At 44.3% G+C, this 14,564-nt stretch overlaps 2 protein-coding genes across 2 annotated transcripts in view; one reads left to right on the top strand and one right to left on the bottom strand.

Annotated features, from left to right (window-relative positions):
• Positions 1-220: 220 nt before the first annotated feature.
• Positions 221-3,577, bottom strand: LOC110486614 (tyrosyl-DNA phosphodiesterase 2). The gene is made up of 6 exons (XM_036945348.1): positions 3,292-3,577; positions 2,106-3,020; positions 1,619-1,710; positions 1,340-1,458; positions 1,001-1,171; positions 221-920 (listed from the first exon to the last, which is right to left on the bottom strand). Exons 1-6 carry the CDS (start codon positions 3,321-3,323, stop codon positions 615-617), a joined length of 1,635 nt encoding a protein of 544 aa, XP_036801243.1. The 5' UTR covers positions 3,324-3,577; the 3' UTR covers positions 221-614.
• A 1,011-nt stretch (positions 3,578-4,588) lies between these two features.
• Positions 4,589-14,564, top strand: part of LOC110534660 (dyslexia-associated protein KIAA0319-like) — a 19,748-nt gene continuing 9,772 nt past the window's right edge. Inside the window, 16 exon segments of the mRNA XM_036945475.1 lie at positions 4,589-5,006; positions 6,464-6,541; positions 8,713-8,884; positions 9,050-9,112; positions 9,242-9,325; positions 11,299-11,431; positions 11,823-12,028; positions 12,227-12,392; positions 12,504-12,652; positions 12,955-13,106; positions 13,239-13,377; positions 13,513-13,710; positions 13,776-13,871; positions 14,103-14,123; positions 14,126-14,218; positions 14,328-14,415. Of these exon segments, the coding sequence (XP_036801370.1) occupies positions 6,533-6,541; positions 8,713-8,884; positions 9,050-9,112; positions 9,242-9,325; positions 11,299-11,431; positions 11,823-12,028; positions 12,227-12,392; positions 12,504-12,652; positions 12,955-13,106; positions 13,239-13,377; positions 13,513-13,710; positions 13,776-13,871; positions 14,103-14,123; positions 14,126-14,218; positions 14,328-14,415 (1,769 nt within the window). The 5' untranslated portion in view covers positions 4,589-5,006; positions 6,464-6,532.

Below are 14,564 nucleotides of genomic sequence, written 5' to 3' on the forward strand. Positions count from 1 at the left end.
ATTTGGAGTAGGAAAATGTTTGGTATGGGGTTCTTCTGTGCTATTTTTACTGAATGGTTGGATAAGGCTTTTGATACACAACACGTTCACTTTGTGAGTGCAAAATGGTAGAGATCTGTTACAGTAAGTTAATAAACTGTTCTCTAAAACAATACAGCCTTACAAATTAAAATGACATATAAAGTCATATCAAAGTGTAATAATTACAAATACAAATAATTATTGTCTGGAACAAAATGAGTTTATTGTGAAATTGGCTTGATGCTGTGATGTTTAAAACAGTGATAGAAAATAATCAGATACTGTAACCTGGAGGATAGCCAATATAGTTTCTGCTTCCAAGTCCAAAGACAGTATGAATGTGCCCTTGAATAGGGTACATAACCTGTTGGCACAGACAAATATATGGCTGGATAAATTAAAAGTGTGCCTTGGAACAGCAGCAGTTGCCAAACATAGAAATTGAAGTCATTAATCACTATTGCTGTGCCCATAATCCTGTTCTTTCCTAGGTCAAAATCTCAAAATCTCCCAATGTACATAAAGAAGATGGGCAAAGACTTATATGCTGTTCCAGGTTGACATGACATGGACAGCTAACTGTTCCCTTTGTATCATTCAGGTGTTGCTTGACTGAGTGGTTTTATGACGAAGGTGCAGAGGAGACCCCAGTGGTCACTGGTAAAGCGTTGACAGTCATTCAACCTCTCCAGGCCCACCAGGGTGATGCCATCTGGGCTGACCTTTGACCCCTCGCCGGCCTGCCTCAGGAAGATGCGGTCAAAGCGCAGGCGTGCGGGGAAAGGGAGGTCCTTGTTGTCATTGGTGACACAGTCCCAGGTGTACCGGCAGTCTTCCGGCTGGCCCAGGGACTCCCATACGTCACAGATGTTCTCGGGTAGACCGCCCTGGTTCTTCACCTGGAAACACACACAGACACGTTGCAGACATACACACATGATGTACATGTCAAACACATCGCTCCCTCTCTCTGTCTCACCTCCCAGTCCCTGAGGTTGGTGTCTCCCCCAAAGATGACGCTGTGGTCCTGGGGCTGCTCCCTCATTGTCTTCCACACCGTCCTCAGCTGGTTCTGGCGTTCCAGGGATCGGGGCTTCATGCTCTCCAAGTGGGACGTCATCACACACAACGGATGGCCAAGGAAAGAAACCTGGTCCACGACAGAGAGAGCAGAGAGACACTGAGTAAGGGCAGAATCGTAACTTGAGATCTGCACGTGTAACTTGAATATCTGTGCACATTTTCTAGTACTTAATGAAATTTGATGGAATGAGAGATGACAGGAAAAGATAACGCAAGGTACAGAGAGTGTTCTTACATGGGCCATAAGCAGATTTCTCCTCATCTCTGTGGTAGGGTAATTCACTATGCTACTCTCCAGAAGTTGAACTCTGGACTTCCTCAGCAGTATGGCAGTGAAATAGCTTCTGTCACTACCTGGGATGAACCATATCAACATAACATAGGAAGGATAACCATAAACACAGTACATAATTACAGTCATATAATCCACAATAGCATTGATGTCATACTGAGAGATTGATTATTTAAAAAAATATTATTAAAGAAATGTAATTTTTATAATGTTATTGCTTACCCGGCAACACATGATACGGCTTCAGAACCTGCTGTAAAACCTGGTAAATTGGTGAAATAACCTCTTGCAGTAGCACAATGTCGGGGTGGTACCTTGAAGGGAGAAAGAACATGAGAAATCAACACAATGCTATTTCACTGCTTAAGATGTTGTTTAATGACTCGTAAACATATCATTCTGTTCTGTGACTTGACCAGGCAGTTAATGAAAAAAAAGAACATTGTTTTTGATGGAAAATAAAGTTTCATATGTGCAGTTTTAAAAGGGAGGGTAAAAAGAATTTACTCTGTGACAAAAGTGAATAAGAAAATTGTGACGAAGATGAACCCAGGACAGACTTCATCTCATTAACTGCGACGACTGTCTCCCTCCTATTGGTCACAGTTCTCTACACGCAGTGGGGGGGGGGTGGGTTACGGGAATGACACACAAACTTCCCATCCTAAAAACTATATGATGAAATGTGTTGTGTGTTGATGTGACTCACTTGATCAGGTAGTCCAGTAGCCTTGAGAGACGTTCCTTGATATCGTTCAGGTCCAGGCCATCTATGTTCCAGGTCAGAAGGGAAAGTTTGTTTGGATCTCCCTTTTTCTTAGGTTTGTCCTCGTCTGGAGATGACTGTGATGACTGATCTGGATGTTTAGGTAATAACTGTTGTGGAGATGACAGTTGTGGAGATGACTGATCTGGTGATAACTGGTTTGGAAATGACGGATCTGGTGATGACTGGTGTGGAGATGACAGATCTGGATTATCTGGTGATGACTGTTGTGGAGATGACTGATCTGGTGATGACTGGTTTGGAGATGACTGATCTGGTGATGACTGGTGTGGAGATGACGGATCTGGCGAAGACTGTTGTGGAGATGACTGATCTGTGGATAACCAGGTTGGAGGACCCTGATCTGGATGTGGTTGGGCTTCAGTTGGCTGGTCCTTTGACTGGGTTAGGGAGAGATGGTCTAAAGGTGGTTGGGATAGGTTAGGGTGCACTGGATTGGGTTGCTCTGGTTGGGCTTGATTGGGTAGCGCTGAAGGGAGCGTGGCTGGGTTTTGATGCCCTGTAAGTGGTTGGGCAGGGTTACGTTGTGCTGGTTTGGGTGTCTCTGGTTTGGGTTGCTCCGGGATAGGTTGCTCTGGTGTAGGTTTCTCTCGATTAGATTGCCCTAAGGGTGGGTCAGCTTGCACTGATGGGGATTGGGCTGGGCTAGATTCCTCTGATTGTGATTGAACCAGGACAGACTGCAATGGGGCAAATTTGTCCATCTCTCCCTCCTTGTCCTCCATCTTCTTGGCACTCCTCTTTTTCTTTCCTCTCTTCTTTCTCCCCTTGGAATTTCCAGGGGCTGTAACCTGTTGGAGGGAGTCACTCGTCTGGTTCTTATTGCCATCTGCTGGCCTGTTTATGTTGGTATCATAAGAGGATCACAAGAGAGGTATTAATGAATTATGAATGGGAAAATAGACTGACTTTACAAAATGCCAGACACCTATAATAATATGGCCTCTGATTTAGTAGATGCTTTCTTTAATCCAAAGTGATCGCTAACATGATTCAGTGCTGTATGTGGCTCGTGCAGGAATCAAACCCACCACATACCAGGTGTTGTCACACCGTGCCCCCGACAGAGCCTATAACCTATCGTAAACATATCTGGCTTGTCACTTACCTTTCCACTGAGTCTTGTTTCTTGTCCCCCATCTCTGTTCACGTTTTCACTTTTACACAACCAAAACTGCATTCAGCTCCACTTACTCCCAACTGACAGAGTAGGCCTACAGGTCCTTTCCAAATAAGGTGACATGTAAGTTAGGCTGCTTACTTAACACTACATGCTATATAGTAATGCAGATTTTCAAATTCAGACTATAAAATAAATATAACTATTTTCATGACAGACCATGGATTGCAGTAGAAGTTCAGACTGGAAAATGTTGGTTTCGATTCTCCGTAAATACGCCCCTTTTCGGGAGAAACCATGCAGTCACTGGGTGAAACTGAAAGTGTCCAGACAAGGGCCGCACAATAATAATAATAATAATAATAATAGGTGTTAGAATTGTTTGTTGTTGTTTTGCATATACTTTATGTCATTTCTGTACCAACTCTGTTGATAGTCCTGTTTGAACATCGAATAAATATATGGATTAAAACAAGTATCAAATTATATAATAATAATAATAATAATAGGTATAATGTTGATAATGGCGTATATGTATAATATGCCTATACCCATAAGGTTAATTATCGTTCAACATGAAATTATTCAGTATACAGTACGAGTCAAAAGTTTGAACACACCTATTAATTCCAGGGGTTTTGTTTATTTTGACTATTTCATACATTGTAGAACAATAGTGAAGACATCAAAACTATGAAATAACACATATGGAATCATGTGGTAACCAAAAAAGAGTTAAACAAATTATTAGCATGGCTACCACAGCATTCTGCGGCCATACGCCATCCCATCTGGTTTGCGCTTAGTGGGACTATCATTTGTTTGTCAACAGGACAATGACCCAAAACACACCTCCAGGCTGTGTAAGGGCTATTTGAACAAGGAGTGTGATGGAGTGCTGCATCAGATGACCTGGCATCGACAATCACCCGACCTCAACCCAATTGAGATGGTTTGGGATGAGTTGGACCGCAGAGTGAAAGAAAAGCAGCCAACAAGTGCTCAGCATATGTGGGAACTCCTTCAAGACTGTTGGAAAAGCATTCCTCGTGAAGCTGGTTGAGAGAATGCAGAGAGTGTACAAAGATGTCATTAAAGCATAGGGGGGCTACTTTGAAGAATCTCAACTGTAATATATATATTTTGATTTGTTTAACACTTTTTTGGTTACTACATAATTCCATGTGTTATTTCATAGTTTTGAAGTCTTCACTATTATTCTACAATGTTGAAAATAGAAAAAATTAAGAAAAACCCTTGAATGAGTAGGTGTGTCCAATCTTTTGACTGGTACTGTATATTGAAGATATCTCGTCCCCATCCCCTTGCATGGAAGGCAAGCCACCGAGGCCAGGCAGTGATGGTGAGCATCATGACATGAGCATCCTTTCCCCGAATATCAGTGCGCACTAATTTTGCTCAGCTGCAGATAAAATTGCTTCTCGAGACACACCACCACCCAGCCGGATGCGCCCAAAAGAGCTACAAAGGATGTGTACTGGTAACAGCAGCAGGGGAACAGCGGAGAAGGATGGTACAGTAGCTGGCGTGAACAAGACAGTGGCACCCGAGCCGAGCTAAGCGTATTTCGACTGCAGTGTCTGAGCGCCGGGAAATTACACCCCCTAATTTGTATTTTCGACTGGAACAACGACGTTCACTTCTAACGCTATTTGGATACATTGTTGCACCCTTCATCCTTGGTGAGTGTCTCACGTGTAGCTACATCTTTCGCAAGTGCTGTATGAGCAGTAACAGTGCCAGAGGGCTGCTTTGAATAGTTGAACTGCTCTGGCTTGCTCGGTAGTGTCTATTTCAATTCGATATTGTTATATAAATATTCATACACATAGCTCATATAAACAAAGACATTCCGTCGTAAGAACACATACACCCAGCCATAAGACTGACCCCCTCTTCCTTATATAAACACACATCTCATCTCCCTCTAACTGGCCGGTCCCAAGAGCAAAGAACTTTTGCTGTGCACCAATGGGGCCCGCTCTGGCTAGAGCAAGGCCCGCCTCCAACCCTCCGACCAGTCAAGAAGACCGAAACGACAAGACTCCACCTACTTTATTCTATGTATAAAAATGTATGTAACCATTGTATAGGCCTCTTTTTCACCTGGCTCCTTGCCGAGTTATGTGAACTGGGTCCGTGCACGTAAAACTGCGGGACAAGATATCTCTGACTCATTAAAACTGTCTTTTGTTACAACTGAAATCCACTCTGTCCAACGTCCGTGATTTGGTCTCAACTCTCCAGTTTTTGAACACTAACAATATCCTGTTGTATTAGGCTACACATTCGAACCATGTTATCCCCTCAACAACCGTGAGGTTAGTAGGCTAATGACGTTAGCTTCTATAATAATGTAGCAGACCACAGTCTAGAAAAAAAAGTTGGTTGCGTCAATATCAAAGGCCTCATAAAACCCTTTTTCTCCACTACCTCTCTCGCCGTGGGTAGTCGCTGTCCTTGGTGGTGAAACAGCGTTTTATAATATAGGGGATTGGGAGAAAGTAAAGGAAATCAGCTTGTTGACTTTATTGGATGTAGTGTTTTAGTGCGACCACTGATTACCAATATGTTAGGGTTACTCATGATTAAGTAATTGATTGATTAATTAGTTATTTAGAGCCTTCTATGGTGTCAGTATATTCAGTGACTTTCTCAGCATGGTATACAAAAGCCCAGATAATGGGTTCAATCCTGAGTTCAAATGCAGTGCTTTGTCCTGAGTTCAAATACAGTGACCCTTGATCTTTAACCTTATATTAGAATAACACTTTATCCTAACCACTACCCTTAACAATGAGCTGAAACAACATAAATATGATAATTGATAACAGTAAGCGCACAGCAGGGTGACAGCAGTAACAGGTGACCACCAGTAGAGTCCACCATGGGAAGTATGGGCAGAGAGCGGTGCTGTGTCATCCTTGTCAAGGTGGCATGTGGCATTACACTGAGTCACACACCATCCACTCAACAGGAGGCAGGAGGATACCGACGGTCATTCTCTGTGGGTAGGAGAATCCATGTTGCTTTTGTTAGTATCAAAGTTGTCATTGGTAGATACAGTAGGTGATGTGATTATTAGTATTATTATTATCTGGGACAATGTGTAATGTTTCTGATTTCTTCTGTGTTCCAGGTTTAGATCAGTCTGTCCGGTGCATCATGCAGACAGGAGCTCACCTGCTTCTCTGTTTCATCCTGCACTATGTGGAAGGTTAGGGGCCATCTTTAAAATGACATTCTTGTGACTGTACCTAATGTTAAATTAATATTTTTGCGGTGTGTTCTATGTTGTATTGTAGGATTCATAAAGTTAACAAACAACAGTCATGTTTGGACGGCAGGCAGGCTCAGGGTCAGGCAGAGTGATAAGGCAGGCAAGGGTCAAAGCCAGGAGGGTGAGAAAAAGAGACTGGGAAAAGCAGGCGCTGAGGCAAACCACTGGTTGACTTGATAAACCAGATGAACAGAGAACACAGGTATAAATACACAGGGGATAATGAGGAAGATGGGCGACACCCGGAGGGGGGTGGAGACAATCACAAAGACAGGTGAAACAGATCAGGGTGTGACACCCATGGTGTTAAAAAGACAATGGTTTCACTGAGAGATGCTTTTCCCGGGTTAAAATGAACAATTAGTAACAGGATAATGAACCCAAATGTGCCCTTTAAGAACCTCCAAAAAGCTTATTGATTCATTCTAAGAGTGGCAGTATATTTGGGTGATGTTTACCAGGATCTGCTTGTGCACTCAATATCCCCTTATGAGATCAGCAGAAGAAGCAGAATTACGTTTGCTGTTATTGAGTCCATTTGTTCATTATCGAACACTCGCCACTGTGTTGTGTTCAGTGACACAAAGAAAGCAGCTGTTTCCTTTTCCCTCAGTTATCAGATGATATTGTTGAGAGCTAAGATGTGAGTATACCTAGGCTCACAGTATCAGTGAAGTGATCACTGAATAATTAATGCTAGTTTTCCTCCGTTTAATGGTTCCATCTGGTTTATGCCTTAGTGGAGCATGTTGGAAGGCGACTCTTCCCACTGTGAAACAAGCTGATTGTATTGCTGACTTTTACTACCTAAATGTAAGCAAAGTATAAGCAAAAGCTGTTTGACCATATATCTCTGTGCTCGGTACCATAGCTGCAGAGGCGTCACAGTGCTGGCAGGATGCGACCTACTCAGAGGCTGTGGTCTCCCCGGCCCTGAGGAGCAGCAATATCTTGCGGGTGCCGGACGTGTCATCTTTGGCGCAGTGTGCCGGGGCGTGTTGTGATCTGCCTGGTTGTAACCTGGCCTGGCTGTTTGAGCGTCGCTGCTACATCCTCAGCTGCCAGCAGAGGGAGAACTGTCAGCCCAGACAGAGACCTGGAGCTGATTCCTATATGGCCTTCGTGCAGAGAGGATCCCCCCAGACTCTGCTGCTCCAGTCTCTGGTCAGGGGGGAGCCCTACCCCAGTCGCTGGAGGCCCCGCCACTCTGGGGACGTGGAGGCACTGAATGACCTAGCCCTGTTAGATGGGCCCCAGATGGATTTTGATGACCCAGGTGGGATGGGTTTGGAATACCCTGAGAGTGAACTTGGCCCTGAGGATAATGGTGGGGATCTTCTAGATTGGCCTGCAGCATTGGAAGGGAGGGATGGTTTCAACCTATCGGAAAGTGAAGGCAGGCTAGTGGGGCTGGGATTTGCAACAGAAGGGGCTGAAAGCAGCCTGCCCAGTCCTTCCACTGGGGCGACTATCAACCAGGGGGCACCCCCCAGTGACCCCACGTCTGGCACAAGAAAACACGTTTCAGATGAAACAATGGGCAGGAATCATAACGCAACAAGAAATTATGGCATGGAAAGGGTTTCAGGCCGTATGAGGACCACATGTTTGCCAGGACACCGTGGAAATGATACTGGGTTACATAGATCCAATACAGTGATTAGATTTAGCTCACAATTAGTGGACAAACTGGCCATGAAAAAGCAGTCTGTCTAAATTAAGGCAGATAGTTGGAAATATCTCCTGTAAAACAGCTGGGACATTTTAAATAGGGTTACTTCCCTGAGGTATGATAAACGGTCACCCAGCTGACAGTCTGCATATATGTGTGTGTGTGTGTTATTACAGTGACATTTTGCTGACTCAATTGCTCTGTAGTCACATTCACTCAGTGCGCCTGACCTTCACATATCCTTTGAGAATAGGACATACTGTAATCCACATAGATTCTCTTACTAATGTAGGCTTGTCAGCCATTCCCAGGAGGGGGATTTGGAGGGTGATTTGGAGAGAGGGTTAATTTGGGAATTTGCAATACAGATTCTTTATTAACAAGTCTTGTTTTACTAATACAAATAGTAATGTATTTGCTGTTGTTTTCTTTGTAGGATAGTGAACTACAGAACACATCCTTGGCCAGCTCAGGGCCAACATTCACGCCCAAACCACAGAATGACAGTGTTCACTCCTCCCAACCGAGCCAAATAAGGACTTCCCATCCTACTAAAGCCCCATCTCATCTGTCCAGTACTGTACCCCTGACCACATCCACACAGACAGGTACTGCAATATGTTTCTGTTCATTGGATTTTTTTGAACCTTAATTGGTGATTGTAGGTAGTCTTTCATATTCTTTGTTCCCCCTGTTACATAACCTGTTTCTATCTCATATTTTCTTGTTTTATTCTCAATCGCTTGTCTCTGTATAATCTGACAATCCTGTAGAGCAAACATTGCCCAGGGACACAGTGGAACTGGTAGCCCCCGTCGGCCCAGAGCCCCAAACCGGTACAGTCACAAACACAATGGTTTTTAAAAGCATGAGCTGAAGTTTATTTCCTGGATTAATTAGAAAGGGCACACAGCAGTCACACATGGCTGACAGTCCTAATGGATGGAATATTTCTTACCTTACAGCGGCGAGAAGGAACCAGACCCCCAAAGCCGTCACCCTCCCAGTAACCCAGGTCGTGTCACTTTCAACCATCATCAACGGCAGCCGTATGTATGAAATAGTTGGCTTTGGATGGTGACTACCCTTACCATAATGTTACTCTTTACTTTTCGAGTAGGCCTACTAAAGATAAATATATATCAGATGAATGATCAGTCACAGCTCTGATGTACCATAAAACACACTAATATGACTACAAATACTACACACTGTGTGTGGTTAATGTAAAAGTGTATTTTCAAACTAATAGATGCTGCAAACCTAAACTTAAAAGCAAATGTTGTTAGTGCTTGTGTGTGTATGGTGATTGGCTATGTGGCTGGGTGCAAATGCATATGAGTAAATATTAATGACTCTAGACTTCTTCTGGCTGGGAGGGATATTGAAGAAGTGTTTGGATTTGGAGTTCTCCTCGTTCCATCTGGCTGGCTGCTCTCTTCTGTACTTTGTCGATAGACACCTTATCTGACGTACTTGCAGAGCCCCCTTCCATCTGGCTGGCTGTTGACTTCAGTCTGCTGCTGCCGAGGGCGGGTTTCACCTCGTCTCAGCTTGAGGATCACTTTAGGCCTCTGCAGCTTGCTCCATTTCTTTTCCAGGTCCTTTCTTTTTATTTATGCATTTTTTTTCTTCCAATCTTTTCATTTCTTTCTTTGTTATGTTGTTCCGCTGCTTCTCTGTCAGTGGGAAGGAAATGTGGCCAGGCACCTGACAGGCACTGCCTTCCACATGCTGCACAGCACTCTGGGACAGGACTGGACACTGTGAGGCCCGCTGGGATAGCTTAGGACATGACACAGCCATCTGAGATGAGCCTAGACAACCAACCTTCCTCAGGATCATCCTGATTTCATTGGGGTTGATGGGGTCAACAAGCAGGATGGACTAATATAGGACTTTAGCCTTTTGGGGCATTGACGGGTGGTGCAGGTCACCAGTAGCACTGTGAGCGGCTTTGCCCTTTGAGCCAAGAGAGGGAGCTGTGACCAGGCTTTTCCCCTTGGAGACCAGCGATTTGACATGTAGGACCCAGTGATTCTCCTCTGACTTAGATATATGAAATGTGGGGAAAATGCTGATTTCAGTTTACAAGCTGAATGTAAACTATTTCTTATAGCTACAATACATACTGTTTGCTTGACATAGAAAGACTGTGAGGACTTATGGGTTATACCTAATGAACATTAGAACATGTTTTAACAGAATTGCTTTCAGGCCAAGCCAGCCTACTTTAACATAATCTTTGAGTAGCACTTTAAAATAAACAATGTCAAATACTGAAAAAAAATCCCAGAGCCGACTAGGTGAAAAATCTGTCGATGTGCCCTTGCGCAAGGCACTTAACCCTAGTTGTTCCTGTATTTCGCTCTGGATAAGAGTGTCTGCTAAATTACTAAAATGTAAATGTAAGACCATATTCATTCAATCGAGAAATGGTTTTTGCATCAGTGTGTTCTTTCTTTTCCAAGTTATTAACAACCTCAATAAATAATTTGTTTTAGCTGTTGGGTTCATGTATTATCTTAATATGTATCATCATGACAGTCCCCCAAAAATGAGAAATGGAAAGGAGAAATGTTCCCCTGTGGATGTTGAGATGCTGCTGGACATGGTGTTGATGAATCAGTAGAGGACAGTCTTCCTCTTGTCACCAGAGCAGTAGTATCAGACAGATGAAGGAACATTACAGATCAAGGTTTTAGTCTAATATCAAAATACTGGACTAAGAGCAATTAGGGCATGCACGCTCAAATGCTCCAACATTTATTGATGTGAAACAAAAACAATGTTTCAATCGAGGATGAAGATCTGTTTTGGGTCGAAACATTGTCTTACTGCCGTATTTAAATAACGTTAGCCCGTATTTAAATCTGTTGATTAATTTGAGTCCGCAGGTCCTATCCAATTATTTGACTGTGAATTCTATCAAGCACCCACCTAATGAGATATCATGTGCGTCCGTTTACAGAATAGATTTGGCCTATATTATGACTTTCTTGTGTTTGATGGTCCCTCACAGAGAGTACTGGTGATGGAGTGATCATCAGCCATCACTGGGAGCAGGTTGGAGATCCATCCATAGAGCTTGGAGCTTTCTCGGACACACAGATTCTCAACCTATCCAACCTTGCCCCTGGGGAGTACACGTTCAGGTATGGATAGGACCTCTGTGGCCTAAACTTAGGGTCCAAATCAATTTCATCCCAGTCAATTCAAGCCTGAAATTCAAATAGTGAAATAAATAAATAAATAAAATAGTTTGGGTATGCTGCTCTACCATGGAACAAAGGTCAGACTGCACTGATAGTTACAGTGCACGGTCTCTATTAATCATAGTTGGTGTTTAACAATAATACAGGACCAAAGGTTTTCTGCCTTTAGATAGTTATATCTTCCCTATAAAAAACCTTAGCTGACATTCTTTTTAAATGAAGCCTCATGGAAACGTGACATAGATACTGTGTAAGCCATTACCATCAATGTTTCCCCACCACCACAATACAAGCTACAAGAGTAGCTGGATTCATCTGGATTTTTTTCCAGGTTGACCATTACAGATTCTGACGGGTTGTCAGACTCCACCATGGCTACAGTGAAAGTCATTCAGTCAGTGGAGAATGACCAAATGCCCTACCCCAGCCATGTCACTCTCACCTCCAGCCCCGGTCTTGCTGCTACCCTGGCCCACAGGCAGGATGACCCTACTGCAGCTACCCCCTCTGCCAGAGCCTCTGTCACTCAGAAGACAGGTAAATGACATAAGGACAGTATTAAGATTATAACAGAGTATCAGATATGTTCTACAGCATTGGATTGTCCTCAGGCAGCTAACTTCAGGCATTCCTTTACCTTAGTCCACCTAGTAGTAAACCCAAGGTAAAGCCAAGGGTATCAAAACATGAATAGGACATGTTTCAACAAATTACCTGTTTTGCTCTGTCCCATAGAGAACAAAATCACCCCCATAGCTGAGGTCAAGGTGTCAAACAGAGCCCCTGTGGCTATAGTGGGTCCTAACAGGCAGCTGACCCTCCCAGTGACCAGCGTCACCTTGGACGGAAGCAGCAGCACTGATGACCACGCCGTCACCAGCTACCACTGGGACACCATCAGGTACCAACACTGTTCATATAGGTCAAAGGTTGAGTCCATAAAAGTCTATAAAGATATGAAGAACAAGCTGAAGAGCCTTCTTACAATGTCATTTTCTGTGTTGTTTTGTAGAGGTCCTCCAGGGTCAAGGACACAGGGTGTGGACAAGCCCATAGCTATAGTAACGAGCCTCAGAGCGGGCCGCTATACATTTAGTCTGACTGTGAGTGACCAGGAAGGGCTGAAAGACAGTGCCTTGCTCACAGTCAGGGTTCAAGAGGGTAAGAAAACACAGGTTGGCATTTATTGGGATGACTCATGTACTGGAGGCAGCTCTGCAGAGTGGTCCCTAGCTGGCACAGACACAAAGTACTAAAATGTGATTTTAAACCTAACCTTAACCACACTGCTAACCCTAATGCCTAACCCTAACAATAATTCATGACAATAAACGTCAACCTGCTAAGAAAACACACAATGCTTCAAACACAGGAAAACTGTTCAAAACAAGATGAGACATCATCACCCAGGCTGGTTGAACATGATGGTATTCATCTACAGCCTGTTGTCCATCCTCCCTCAGCCAGAAGCCTTCCACCTGTAGCACATGCCAGCGGCAGCCACACCCTCACCCTGCCCAACAACTCCCTGGTGCTCAGAGGCTCAATGACGGATGGTGACCCAGCCACGGTGCACTTCCTCTGGGTCCGGGACAGTCAGAGCCCTGCTGCTGGCGTGAGTGAGAGGAGTCTTGATACTTAGGTATACGGTAAATATAGTTTGAACTTGTAATATGCTGTTAGCTAAACTGATAGGAAGTAGGAATTACTTTAAGGTAGGAACTACTCTGTCCTGCCGTTTCCCCAGGACGTGCTGTATGGTTCAGAGCAGCAGGCCTCCCTGTACCTGGCCAACTTGGTGGAGGGGACCTATCTATTCCAGCTGCGTGTCACAGACACCCAGGGACGCAGCAGCACCGCCACAGCCACCATGGAAGTGCGGCCAGGTAGATGTGTGTGTGTTCTCAGACTGTGTTTCCCCACGGACCATGACGAGCATTAGGAGGAAGAGCTGAACAGCACGTACAGCATATGTGTGTTCTGTCAGAGTGGGAATGTTCTCAGACAGTGTGTGTCCACAGACCCTGGTGGTCGTGAGGAGGTGGAGGTGGAGATGTTGGTAGCGCTGGCCCAGGTGAGTGTGTCAAAGAAGGACACCGTGCTCAGACAGTTGGCCGCACTGCTCCACGTCCTGGACAATGGCATCCACCTAAGGGGCCTATGGGGACACTCAGATATCAGGTATTGCCCAATGCAGAAAATGCATACAAAGCACCCATGTTTTTTTTCACAGTGTGTGTGTGTGTGTAGCACAGTGCTGAGGTTCTCAGTCCTGAGGGGCCAGTCCCTGGTCCTAAACTGGCCATTCTGCTGCGAAGTCAGCTGCTGAGGGAGAAGACTGAATACCTGCTCTTCAGAGTCCTTCGAGTGGATACAGTCAGTGAGTACCACAACACAGAACTCCACATCTTACCTTATCATACCATATTATATCAAAGCCTGTTACAATGTTATAACAACATTATAGACTATATCTGATTATATTACATGAGAGATTAAATTCGACTAGATCTCATCACTTGGTGACTAAGAAAGCTGTCTGTCTTTGTCCTCTGCCATGGTGTATGCTGATACGGTTTGTGTATTGGTGTTCATCCCACACCCCACACAGTGTGCTTGCTCCGCTGCTCGGGACGTGTGACCCAATCACCAAGGAGTGTGTCTGTGACCCCTTTTGGACAGAGAACCTCATTCGCCGGTTCTTTGGCGATGGAGAGAGCAACTGTGGTGAGCTATGTTCATTCATCGGTCCTGAGAGGACGAAATACTTGTTTGCCCCGTCTGCTGTGAGATACTACATTCACAGTGCCAGTCCTTTCTCTATTCTGTTTGGCAGAGTGGCAGGTTCTCTACTTCATCCTGTCCTTCATGGTCATTGTCTTCATCGTGACAGTCACCTGGACGTGTGTCTACTGCTGCAAAAGGTGACCTTTCCTTTCTTGCTCAGACACACAGCAATGTCCGATATAGATTTTATGATTAACTGTTTGTTAAAGGCCCAGTGCAGTAAAACATGTCATTTACTGTGTTTTATATATATATATATATTCACAGTGCCAGTCCTTTCTCTATT

This window comes from Oncorhynchus mykiss, chromosome 2 (genome assembly GCF_013265735.2).
Source record: "Oncorhynchus mykiss isolate Arlee chromosome 2, USDA_OmykA_1.1, whole genome shotgun sequence".
Taxonomy (NCBI): domain Eukaryota; kingdom Metazoa; phylum Chordata; class Actinopteri; order Salmoniformes; family Salmonidae; genus Oncorhynchus; species Oncorhynchus mykiss.

Excerpts from the sequence above, each read along its gene's own strand:
- LOC110486614 (XM_036945348.1), bottom strand. The coding sequence starts at position 3,323 with ATGGGGGACAAGAAACAAGACTCAGTGGAAAG. Across the intron at positions 1,711-2,105 it reads CTACTGGACTACCTGATCAA|GTACCACCCCGACATTGTGC; the intron begins GTGAGTCACATC and ends TCTCCCTTCAAG. Across the intron at positions 1,459-1,618 it reads GCCGTATCATGTGTTGCCGG|GTAGTGACAGAAGCTATTTC; the intron begins GTAAGCAATAAC and ends GGTTCATCCCAG.